The sequence below is a fragment of the Clupea harengus genome, chromosome 6 (assembly GCF_900700415.2).
Source record: "Clupea harengus chromosome 6, Ch_v2.0.2, whole genome shotgun sequence".
Classification (NCBI taxonomy): Eukaryota; Metazoa; Chordata; class Actinopteri; order Clupeiformes; family Clupeidae; genus Clupea; species Clupea harengus.
The window spans coordinates 28,990,319-29,001,690 of record NC_045157.1 but is presented as its reverse complement, the minus strand read 5'-3'; the positions used below and the strand labels follow the sequence as shown (position 1 = coordinate 29,001,690).

Here is an 11,372-nt window from a genome sequence, read left to right as displayed (position 1 = left end):
GTAGCTCTACCTCTTAATAAAGTCACGAACCTGTGCCATTATATTTTACGGCTTGACTGTTTTAAAGGTTGCACTCTCTGAGCAAATCATCACGCTAACGGCACAATATCCGTTTCTAGTTTGACCTCCACCCAGTAGAGGGCAGTAGTGAAGAGTACACTATTAAACATTTTTGCAGACGCAATGACAGAAACTTGTGACTAGTGAAAAGTAGGTAGCTACCCCGGTAGGAAGTAAATAGCTACCCGAGTAGGAGGCAAATTGAGCTAGCCATCGTTAAGTATTGTTAACTTAAGTTAACTTTGGTCGAACACACACAAGATAACTACTTGGTTTATATGTAAGTTGGTCACTGCTGTCTTTTGCAGTCAGTTCTGTGTACGTTATTTCTCGCAAGCATGTTGTAATTTAGTGAACAGGCTAATTTAGTGAGGTTAACGTTATAGCAACGTCACGATTAACGTTACAATTTAGCGTTTTTGCTTAAACGTCTCTCGTCACCAAAATACTATTTCCATATGTATCAACAAGACGTTATTTTCTAAGTGATTAGCTAGTTGCAAAACATAGTAATAGTCTTACATTTGTAGTTTTGTTCTGTTTTATGTCATCTGCCCCGCCCTGGTGTTTTCCAACTCGGCTAACATCAACTTGCACTTCACTATAATGTTAACAAAGGTAACAGGCACTTCAGCTTATTATTAGCTTGCTGCAAGTAAGATAGTGTAATGGATATCATTAACACCATGGCTTTGTGAGTAAGCAATGAAATGCAATATTACCTAAGTTCCTATCTGTTGAACAATTCCTGGCATGATAAGAAGTTCAACATTGATATTTTTTAATAACCAAGGTTAAGGAAGATCATTTTGAAGAACAGACTAAGTTAGCTCCAGTGGAAGCCGACGGCAAATGTGACTATGCATCATGTTGTATTTGTTCTTATGTGTGGACATATGATACAATCATAACGTCTCCAGTTTAATTTTGTGTTTCTTGCAGGGCCACCCTGTGTTTGTAGTGGATGTTTTCTGATTGACCCGAATGTATTTATTTGGAATCAGAAGTCACAGTTCCTTTCACCTCATATCAAGGTAAACAATCTGATCAAAACAAAGTGGTTACTGGATACTGTAGATCCCTGAAGTTGGTGACAATCCCATCAATAAACAGTTGTATTCCCGTTCTCTCTTAGATGGCGTGCTGTGAGAGTGCAGACAGTTCAAAGGGCAGCCTGGAGTCTGACTGTCATGCTGAGTTCCCTAACTCTTGCGCTGCAGCCATGGAGAAAGAATACTTGAGTCCCACCGAGACCTCTACCCCCAGCCTGCAGGTGGACATCCAGGGCTATGATGTGGAGTTTGATCCACCATTGGAGAGCAAGTATGAGTGCCCCATCTGCCTTATGGCTTTGAGGTGTGCTGTGCAGACGCCTTGCGGACATCGCTTCTGTCGCAACTGCATAGAGAAGTCCATCAGGTACCCTATTTGATTCTCTATCGAGGTGTTTAATATATAACTGGAAGTGATAGGATGCAGTAACATGGCTGAAACTGAAAAATACATTTGAAATTAGATCAGCTTTTTTCCCCAAGGTGTGGGCTTTAATATCCGTTTTCCTCTGTTTTTGTTTACGTATTAAAGTTTAAAATTTGTATTCAACGTACAACTTCAACACATATTCATACATATCCCATTGAAAAACCATGACAAAGACTGAAGAACAGCCTGATGGAGCCATCAAAGGCTATAACCATATGAAAGCTGGAGGAAATGTTGTAATATTTGTCAAGCTCTTTTAGTCAGGCTCAGCCACTCTGCTTCCTCTGGTTTGTGTGGAGCCTTTCAGTTCCCATACTGGCTGTAACTCCTGTGTATATCAAGCGAACCCTCTGTTTACTTGACAGGGATACAGGACAGAAGTGTCCAGTAGACAATGAAAGGCTGGTGGAGGAGCAGCTCTTCCCTGATAACTTCGCCAAGCGAGAGATACTGTCCCTTACTGTCCGTTGTCCCAACAATGGCTGCCGAGATAAAATGGAGCTTCGCCATTTGGATGTAAGTATCACTAACATTCACGGTCATATGGGATATCTAGCAGTTGTAAGGCTTTAAAGAACATTGCTTCTTTCTCCTTTCAACTCCAGAACCATGTGGCTGAATGCAAGTTTTCCACAGTGCCCTGTCCACAGTGTCAAGAATCCGTGCGGAAGAGCCAGCTGGAGGAGCACACCCAGGAGCAGTGCCTCCGTCGCACTGTCACCTGTCCTGACTGTCTTCAGCCTTATGTCTTTGAGGAGAGCAAGGTGCTGAATTTAGATTGCTTGTATAGGTTTAGTTTTCCTCAGAAGAGCTGTGTTGAGAAATGATTGCGTTGTCATTTACATTTGGTTTCATCCACAGGTTCATGAGATGATTTGTCCCTTCGCCAATGTTGTGTGTCAGTTTTGCAATCTTGAGCTCATTCGTGACCAGGTAAAGCTACTGTTGTTTTTATAAACTGGTGGATATATTATTGTATCTCGTATTATATTATAGAGTAATAGGTACTATATGACGATGTTTATTATGTTTTGGTCGGCATAGTTGGAATCGCATCGTAATACGGACTGCCTCAAAGCCCCTGTAGACTGCACCTTCAGCTTCTTTGGATGTGGAGAGAAGGTGGGTCACATTCTGTGACTGTGTACATATATCTGTGTGTATATACATATATCTGTGTGCATATTTTTGTACCTCAAGCGCATGAACGTCCTTGTCCTTTACTGTGCTGCAGATGCAGAGGAATGATCTGGCCCAGCACATGCTGGAGTTTACCGGAATGCACATGCGCTACATGGCCGAGTATCTGCGCCGGCAAAGCCTGAACGGGTGCACCTCCTCAGGGCTGGAGTCCTCCCCAGAACAGAGAGGCGCCGCCCGGGGAGGGGATCCGTGCCAGTGTGCACAGGAGCTGAAGAACATGAGCGAGACGGTGAAGTTCCTGGAGGGCCGCCTGGTGCTGCAGGACCAGCAGCTGCGCGAGCTGACCATCCACAACGACACGCAGACGGGCCAGCTGGCCGAGATGCGGCGCAAGCTGGGCTCCGTGGAGGGGACGGTGCGCGAGCTGGAGTCCCAGCAGTGCCAGGGCATCTACGTGTGGCGGGTGGAGGGTTTCTCCGCCCACCTGCGTAGCCAGGAGGCCGGGCAAGCCGTCGTTCTCCACAGCCCCGGCTTCTATACGGGCCGGCCGGGGTACAAGCTGTGCCTCAGGCTGCACCTGCAGACGCCCAGCGCGCCCCGCTGCGCCAATTACATCTCCCTGTTCGTGCACACCATGCAGGGGGAGTTTGATAGCCAGCTGTCGTGGCCCTTCCAGGGCACCATCCGCCTGGCCATTCTGGACCAAGCGGAAGGGCAGCACCACGTGGAGGTGATGGATACCAAACCGGACCTTCAGGCATTCCAGCGGCCCACCACTCACAAGAACTCTAAGGGCTTCGGCTACGTCACCTTCCTGCACTTGACCATGCTGCAGCAGAGGCAGTTTGTGCGCGATGACACCATGCTGGTGCGCTGTGAGGCCATGCCTCGCTTCGACCCCTACCCACGTCGAGAGGGCGTTCAGCCTCGAGGACCTGAGCCTTCTCTGTGAGAACACGCTGGCCCCGGTCACTCCATTCTATTACATTCCCAACGCAGTAAGTGTTTCTTTAAATAGGAGCACAGTGAGCTAAAGGCACTTGCTATTGAAACCATAAAAATGTCTTTCTATTTTATTCTAGATTAAAAACGGCCTTAACTCCAGAAATATGTATGTCAACATGGCCATAGGGGGGGGGGGAATAGTTGCTTCTGCCCCCAGCCTTTTAACCATTCATGTAATGTAAACCAACTATGTGTTCCCGATTTCTGTTTTTTTATTTTTTAGTAATTAACTTGTTTTTTTATTCTCCCCAAAGTGCAACGATATTGAACATCATGTTAAGTCACCAATGTGTGACACTTTCATTTGAGGCATTGTGCTAGCACAAGCTTGCAATCTTGTTTCATTCGCCACACAAATCGCTGTTGAATCAGTGACACAAACTCTTGTTGAATCCATAGTCTGATAGTCTGCAGAATAAGATTCAGTGCTTGATTTAACTTTACAGTTTAAGCTATTTACTTTCTCCTGACATTCATTTGCTTAGCAGGTTTTTCAAAATGATGATCAACACTTTTAGTCATTCTGTGACTTATTTGATCAATCAGCAGCTTAACCAGCACTCAGTTCCTGGACCAAAAAATACTCCAATACTTTGGAAAAAGTCAACATGACCTCAAAGACCTACATGTCTAGAGAGGACATTAGGCAGGTTGCTGTAGGGGTACTGCACTGGAGGTTTCTTGACTCCTGAAATGATCTCTATGGTGGAAAAGGAACTGGAGTGTCGGCGTTCACCTGAGAGATTGATCTGAGCGGTATTTCGCCTACTAAGAAAGACTGGCTTGGTTCCTCAGTGAAAAGAACTAGTGCATATATTGCTCACACATGCACTGACTATCCACAAAATGTCTCAAGTTCTCAATTTTATCAGTGTTTTTAAAGATTGTTTTTACTACATTGTATGTGGAATGGAAATGTTTTTGTGCATCCTTGCCTTCATACGCTCGTTAGACTGGCCGTATGGACAGAACTACTTTAATGACACAATGGCAAATATTGCTTTCCATTGTCGCTCCCAGTTTCTAGAGGTGGATGACTGGTATGTGAGTTTGGAATCCTTTCGTTGCTTTCGTCTCTTTCGATACCCTTTTGAATTGGGTTAGGCTCTAGAGGCTTGGAGGGTCATGCCACTTAGCTGTCATGTGTTTGTTGCCATTCGTACTGAGTCTTAACATTGACCATTATGACGGGAATCATTCCCAACTTGGCACCCTTTACAGCCCGTCATGGATTGCTCCGATTGATACAAACATTCAGATACTCTGTGTCCTCACCATGACCATGGTATCAACGTGATGCAGCAAAATTCAAATCTGCAAATCCAAAATATTTTTCCTGTCCATTGTGTCAAACCAGCATTATTCCTATGGAGAAGAACTTTTCCTGGCAGGGATGGGAAAATGGTTGTTGGTTGTGTTGACATGTGTTCCATTCAGATTCACTCTAGCCTTGCAGTGAGTGGTGAAGTCTCTCTCCTTCTTTTCCCCAGCCTCTTTCATCTGTTACTGGTGCTTCACAACCGCATTTGGTTCTAGATGTTTGGTTTCAGCCGTAAAAACAAATACCGACAAGCATATTGCTCCAAAAAGACATCCTTCCTGACACAGTGCCTGGGGATGTTCCTATTTTCATAAAAAAAAAAGAGTACTCTCAAAGACTAACCCCGAGAGAGAAGCCGACCTCACTGTGCATATGTGAAGTTTATACTTTCTCATGCCTTGATGTACTCTGTCATTCAACTTCATATATATAGTCTACTCTTGAATGTTTTGCGCCTCAGCTGCCTAGATTTGGAAGAATGTTTCCACACTGTAGAGTATTGCACATGGTCCAACAAGCCTATAATAGATGCTCCTGACCGCTATATCTTGTCATGCGTTGAGCCTCATGCAAGAACATCTCCTTTGATAAGATTGTCCTATAATACCTTGTGAAAGCAAGTTACAAGAACTTGGGCTCAGATTAACTTCACCAGTAATCCTCTCTTTTGAGTATAATATTGTGCTCTCCAAAGCAAAAAGATAATGGGACTTGGGACTACTCTGAAGATAGCTCAGAGTTTGACTAGGCCTATACAAATGAAGTAGTAGTTGAGATTATCAAATAATAATAATATTTTCAGTTTTTACTCTGGACTTAAAAAAGTCTGTATTTATTACAGACAGGTCCGGTGACATCTATGGAGGAGATTTCTCTAAATGGCAGTTATGATAAAGGTACAGTTTATTGCTTTTGTAGTCGAATAAAAATGCTTTTAGACTTAGTTGTAATTCTACCATGATTCTACTATTGTGTACATCTTGATGGTCAGATTCAGGAGATGTATTGCTTTTGTTCACGTGCAATAAGCTCCAAAAAACATCAGAGAATACACAGTAATATTGGTTAGCATCATCCTTCCACTGTGCCTTCAGCCGTAGGCTACAGCCTTGGTGTAGGTCCTTTCAGTATTTTTTTCATTTTGTCTGTATCTTCAATTCAATTCTAAACTAGTAATTTATGCTGGTCATTGGCAAACTTCATGTTTGTTTGTCGACATGTCAATATTACACAACACCGCCTTACTAACAAGGAATGGGAATACAAATATGTTCTTACATGAGGCCCATTGCATATTGTGTGATGTGTCTACTGTGCATAATGTAAGTGTACCACAGGTAGTAGTATGTTATTTATGGCTCATGGTGGGTTTTCTGTTCTTCCTATTTCATCTGTACTAATGACTTTCTGTGGTGCAGCCGTGAGATTGATGTGATTTTTGTACGATGTGTTCATGTCATTCAATGTTCCACAGTAGTGTACATGTATATAGCTAACATGAATGGGGTCTGTTCTAAGAATGATGTGGAAACCAATCAGATTTCCTTGTTGAAGGTACACCTTTTGTGCACAGCTGTTTTTATGCCTCAGTGGTTATAAACATCCCTCTTGTAGTTTCCATAAAGATGCCAAAAATCAGTGTCCTAGAATGTAAATCATTTTTCTTGCATGATATAATCCAGCAACAACCAATCAAAAATCAGACCAATCAACCTTTACCAGCATAGAATGTTGGTCTCCTGCACTTTTTAATGAGAAATGATTTCCCCCTTACATTTACTGTGGTTCTTATGGACTTTGCATTCATTTCCCCATGTGTCTTAATGTACTGTTGTGGAAACAGGTCTGTGTTTGTCTTTGCCTTTATCTTTAACAACTTGAATTTCATAGTTTATCTTTCAGACAGCAAATCATGACACTGTGCCTACACTGGAATTGTGCTTTTGAGTTTCATTGTTTGCTGATGCTGAGTTAACAATAAACTTGTTTCTTTGCCTTCTAGTGTTTTGAGATATTCCTCAGGTCACTGAAATGTAGCTCCTCACAGATCCTTGGGAGAGTTCTGAAGGGCAATGTTAAAATGTGTTGCTCATGCGGGAGGGGTTGGGTTCTGCTCCTGCTCCTGCCAGAGGCGATACTCCAGAGACGGAGCCGCCTGCTCCGGGCACTGCCAGCAGCTGGGCATCGGAGTGGGCATTGGTCACTGTGTGGCGCCGAGTGGTGCCCATCCTCTCCAGGTAGACCTCCCCCTCCTGCTCCACCAGGGGGTCCAGCAGTGAGCCGTCGGAGAGGTGCTGGGTGATCCTGATCTCTGGGGGGCCCATGGTCCCTCGTGAGTGCTTCACATTCCCTTTAGGAACACAACACTTCATTGAGGTCTATCCTTCTTTTCTATATTTGGGGCATTTTCAAATGGGCAGCAGTATGAAAGAAATGACCGTGAATTGTGAAATGTTTTTAGGAGGGAGCTTACTTGTATAGCGGGTGGTGTGATTCTTTTGCAGGCAGTTCCGTAAGTAGGGAGAAATCACCAACTCAATCAGATTCTCTAGCTGGCAGTACTCTAAACTCAGACCTCTGGGCTCATGAACACCCTAGCAATGAACAAATAGAAAGTTTTCATTTAAGGCAAGTAATCCCATTTGCGAAAAAAAGTACAAATGGTTCCATTACAATGAAGGGTGCAATCACAAGCTTTAGATTTTTGGCGCTGATTGGATTACAAATAAATGTAAGGAACTCCCACCTGCAGAACTAGGAGCATGTTTGTAATGGCAGCAGGCAGTAGGGTTGGGTTCTTTGGCAACAAGTCACGCAGTGGGAGCTTCATCAGGACCAGGTCTCTGAAGCTGAGGAGAGCCATTTGCCTCACTGTCATGTCCTGGCCCTGAGAACAGTGATTCAGAAATGAGGTGCTCATCCTCTTGAGTCACTGAGAAACTCCTTTTGCTATAAATGCAAACTGGTGCGTGCATTTATTTACAGACATTGTTAGAGTCCTATAAGGGAATACATGGATACACAGTGTTTCATGCCAAGAGGATACCTGCAATGGACAGAATATAGCTTGCAAAGTTGGTAGAATCTCAGTGAAAAACCTTTCCCATGTCTCAGACAGGACAGAAAGCTTGCAGTCGTCTGTGTGAAAAAGCCAGTGTTACACACAAGTCGATGACAAAAGAAAGGGTACTAAGCTGTGGGATGATTCTAGCACTCACCTTCACATCCTTGAATCTCGTCAACTATATAGGCCAAACCTTTGTTAAGGAGCTGATTCTAAACACATAGGAAATAATACGTTTAAGTTACAGCATTTTAAATACACTATTCACATGCAATCATGTTCATCTCAATGAGCACCTGGAAATATTCAGTGATGAAAGAGCCCATTTCGGTCTTCAGGAGCCACCTGAAATGTTGAGCATATATTACCATTCAGTGACAATTGAACAGACTTATGTAAATTTACAGATTTATAGTAAATGTTTTTAAAAGGAAACAGTATCACACTTGGCTCAAGTGTTACTGAACCATTTCCAACACAAACTGTATTTGTGTGTGTGCTGTTTTGAGTTTGATGGCCTTGTTAAACAACTCAGCCCATAGATTATTATGTCAGTGGACAGAACCAAATTGATGAACAAATGTTTTTTTTGATGTAAGTTTGAAATCAATGAGGCCTATGATGTGTAAACCTATGTACTAAATAGTGCTGTTACCTTATACTCTCTATGAGAGCATGAAGCTCATTGGTCTGCAGTGCTTCTCCCTGGAACACTTTGATCACCGCTGTGCAGACGCTAGAACAGTATTATGAGAACACTTTTTAGGAAGTGTCAAAAAGTGAGCACTTCCTTTTTGGTTGCTGCTGTTCTTGTTTCTGTACCAACCACTGAAACACATTTAAATTAAAACTGGCTACACCGTTGACTGCTGACTTAAGCTTAGGTGACTTTCTGTCAGTAAATAAATAAATAAAAATCATTTACTTTGACTTAACTGAAATGTGAAATGGCAAGTTCAGTAAAAAGCCAGTAAAAAAAAAGCCAGTGTGCTGCAAAATATCCTGAAAGACATTCCCATAAAAATGAATGATTTGCTAATGTTGGTAGAGATCTCGAGCCCTTCCATATCTTGGTGGGAAAGGGTTTCTTTGCCTCACCTGTTCATGACGCTGGTGCTTTGGCTCTGTGTGTCTCTGGGCAGATTACTCATAGAAGGACTGCTCATCAAGCGAATGTGTTGATGGTGTCTTTTGCTCATTGTGCTGCAGTGGATGCACTTCAAATGAGAATATGAGGCCAACATTGATATATCCTCAGCACAGAGCTAGGAAAGACTCTTACATGCTTATGAGATCTAGTTTCTAGATTACTTTCTGCAAAGTTGAATTTTTTATTTTTTTTTGTACAATGTATTCGATTGTATCATCCGTAAGTGCTTAATTGGCATATTATTCACAGACATTTGATATGATTCCTTAAAGCAGCAAGCTAACTACCTAAAAGGCATGCAAAAACCTTGCAAACACCACCAACAGCCCAGTTGACACTGATAGAAGCCTGCCAACACACTAACTGGTGTCTTATGGGGCTATAGTTGGCAATGTCATGCTGTGAAAGCTTTCCAGCCCGGAACACAGAACTACATAGGGCATATCCTGGATGGCTAGTGGGAAAGACACAGGTGTTTATCTGTCCTTCACATGACCATATGCTATCCACAATGAATTTGAGGATAAAACTAGTTGCCTATAAAACCATACTAGTTGCCTATAAAACCATACCTCAAAAAGTGTCAAATTGTTGCATAGTGCTACTTTAACATATGCAAAAGTTCATAATTTCTCTACAATAGGATGATGTAAAGACAATAGGATTTTATCTTTTAAATGACAGATATTTACAAATCTGATGGCTCAGTATATCCTCCGCTTACTAAATTAAACATTGCTCTTTTCTCATTTGGTCATGTAATACTGAGATTATCGAAGAGCCTTTAGTCCTGTGAACGCTAGCAGGTGGGTTTGGTGTTTATCTGACCACTTCCTGTGGTGCATACACTTCCTGTCACCAAGACGATACGACCTGTTGCAACAGTGTTAGTTTACTATGTTATGGTGATGTACATGGCAAGGCATGAAAGAAGACTAGTTTGACCAAAAGTTGACAGCTGTTGCATGGGATCTCCTGTCCCATCATATACCTCTCTCTCTCTATATATATGCACACATATTACCTTGTACTACTAAATGTGTGCACACAGGAAATACGCCATCCTGTCAAAAATGCCTGTGAAATGGTGTCAAATGTGCATGTGTATAGTACAGTGTATAGTTGAATATTTTGTCATACCATGACATTTGCTCATACAATGGGATCTGAAATATAATTGGTAATCAAAATGATCCCGTTCACGTCAGGCATTTGTAACAATAATCTGTTAACATGGGAGGGTGTAACTTTATCATATAATACTGAGTTATAGTGGAAGTGGAAGACTACTTGAAAGACTTACCTATCTTTCCCCCACAAATGGATTTTGTGCTCGGCTTGCATCTGTTGTCCTATAAACAGCTAGAAATGTAGTTTGCTGGCCAACCTGTCAGAATCAGTAAAATGGCACCACTGTAGATGGTGAAGAATCTTGAAATCGGTAATTACACCACTGTTTCACTTTCCGTTCTTTGTACGCTATGCCAATAATATGCTTCTCTTTGGAAACTGCATGTCCAGCTTGTGGGAGTAGTTACCTTTGCTCTGTGAATTAACCAGGACATTTGCATGGTTATCTATTAGCTTAAAGGGGGAAATGTGTCATTTCTCAATGAAGCATAGCGTGTGGTTTGTCCAAGCTTACATAAATAGGTAAATTATTCAAATAACCTCTGAACTGTATAAGACAGAAAGTCTACTGAAGTCTGTGGAAAAGGGAAGTTTGAAAAGGGAAGCAGTCATTAGGAGTGTCTTCCCAGTACCTTTGGTGGAGATGTTCAGAATGAGTGTAATTTGACCTCCTGTCACTGGACCGAAAGCATATGCTAGTTATTTGCCATTGTGGAGTATGAACTACTAGGTGGAATTTTGAATGTTGAAACATTATCTCATTCATGGGAGCTAACAGCAATCGAATTCTTCCTAAATATTTACAATAAATTACTGAGAGGTGATCACATAATTGTGTTTATTATATGGAAAGATATGATTAGATTACATAAATACACCTTCATAAATAAATCATTAAATATTAATTTAATTTCAACTAAATCATATCAAAGAGACAAAAGACAAGAATGCTGAAAAAGTAGCAAAAAGCATCACATCAACTCCTTAGCAAGTCTGTCAGCATTGACAATTTGTGC

At 42.0% G+C, this 11,372-nt stretch overlaps 2 protein-coding genes across 7 annotated transcripts; one reads left to right on the top strand and one right to left on the bottom strand.

Annotated features, from left to right (window-relative positions):
* Positions 1-209: 209 nt before the first annotated feature.
* Positions 210-7,006, top strand: traf6 (TNF receptor-associated factor 6). 5 transcript variants are annotated; one of them, XM_042708100.1, is made up of 9 exons: positions 210-340; positions 679-754; positions 1,003-1,094; positions 1,196-1,479; positions 1,908-2,058; positions 2,148-2,306; positions 2,404-2,475; positions 2,587-2,664; positions 2,777-7,006. In XM_042708100.1, exons 4-9 carry the CDS (start codon positions 1,196-1,198, stop codon positions 3,635-3,637), a joined length of 1,605 nt encoding a protein of 534 aa, XP_042564034.1. In that variant the 5' UTR covers positions 210-340; positions 679-754; positions 1,003-1,094; the 3' UTR covers positions 3,638-7,006. The 5 variants fall into 5 exon arrangements, with proteins under 5 accessions (XP_042564034.1, XP_031425533.1, XP_031425534.1 ...); XM_031569673.2 differs by lacking the exon at positions 679-754; XM_031569674.2 differs by lacking the exons at positions 210-340; positions 679-754 and adding an exon at positions 360-678.
* On the bottom strand, positions 6,722-10,611 carry LOC105889020 (proline-rich protein 5-like). 2 transcript variants are annotated; one of them, XM_031569676.2, is made up of 9 exons: positions 10,529-10,611; positions 9,174-9,292; positions 8,731-8,811; positions 8,372-8,420; positions 8,230-8,287; positions 8,058-8,149; positions 7,758-7,898; positions 7,485-7,605; positions 6,722-7,361 (listed from the first exon to the last, which is right to left on the bottom strand). In XM_031569676.2, exons 2-9 carry the CDS (start codon positions 9,272-9,274, stop codon positions 7,087-7,089), a joined length of 918 nt encoding a protein of 305 aa, XP_031425536.1. In that variant the 5' UTR covers positions 9,275-9,292; positions 10,529-10,611; the 3' UTR covers positions 6,722-7,086. The 2 variants fall into 2 exon arrangements, with proteins under 2 accessions (XP_031425536.1, XP_012670230.2); XM_012814776.3 differs by having other exon boundaries at positions 9,174-9,278; positions 10,529-10,608.
* Between the last annotated feature and the right edge of the window lie 761 nt (positions 10,612-11,372).

What these genes read in the sequence shown, in the direction of transcription:
- traf6 (XM_031569673.2), top strand. Translation starts at nt 1,196, where the DNA reads ATGGCGTGCTGTGAGAGTGCAGACAGTTCAAAGGGCAGCCTGGAGTCT. An exon ending in ATGTCTTTGAGGAGAGCAAG is followed by an intron (nt 2,307 to 2,403) that starts GTGCTGAATTTA and finishes TTTCATCCACAG; the next exon opens with GTTCATGAGATGATTTGTCC. An exon ending in TTGAGCTCATTCGTGACCAG is followed by an intron (nt 2,476 to 2,586) that starts GTAAAGCTACTG and finishes TGGTCGGCATAG; the next exon opens with TTGGAATCGCATCGTAATAC.
- LOC105889020 (XM_012814776.3), bottom strand. Translation starts at nt 10,569, where the DNA reads ATGCAAGCCGAGCACAAAATCCATTTGTGGGGGAAAGATAG. An exon ending in TCATCACTGAATATTTCCAG is followed by an intron (nt 8,288 to 8,371) that starts GTGCTCATTGAG and finishes CTATGTGTTTAG; the next exon opens with AATCAGCTCCTTAACAAAGG. An exon ending in CTATATTCTGTCCATTGCAG is followed by an intron (nt 7,899 to 8,057) that starts GTATCCTCTTGG and finishes CACTGTTCTCAG; the next exon opens with GGCCAGGACATGACAGTGAG.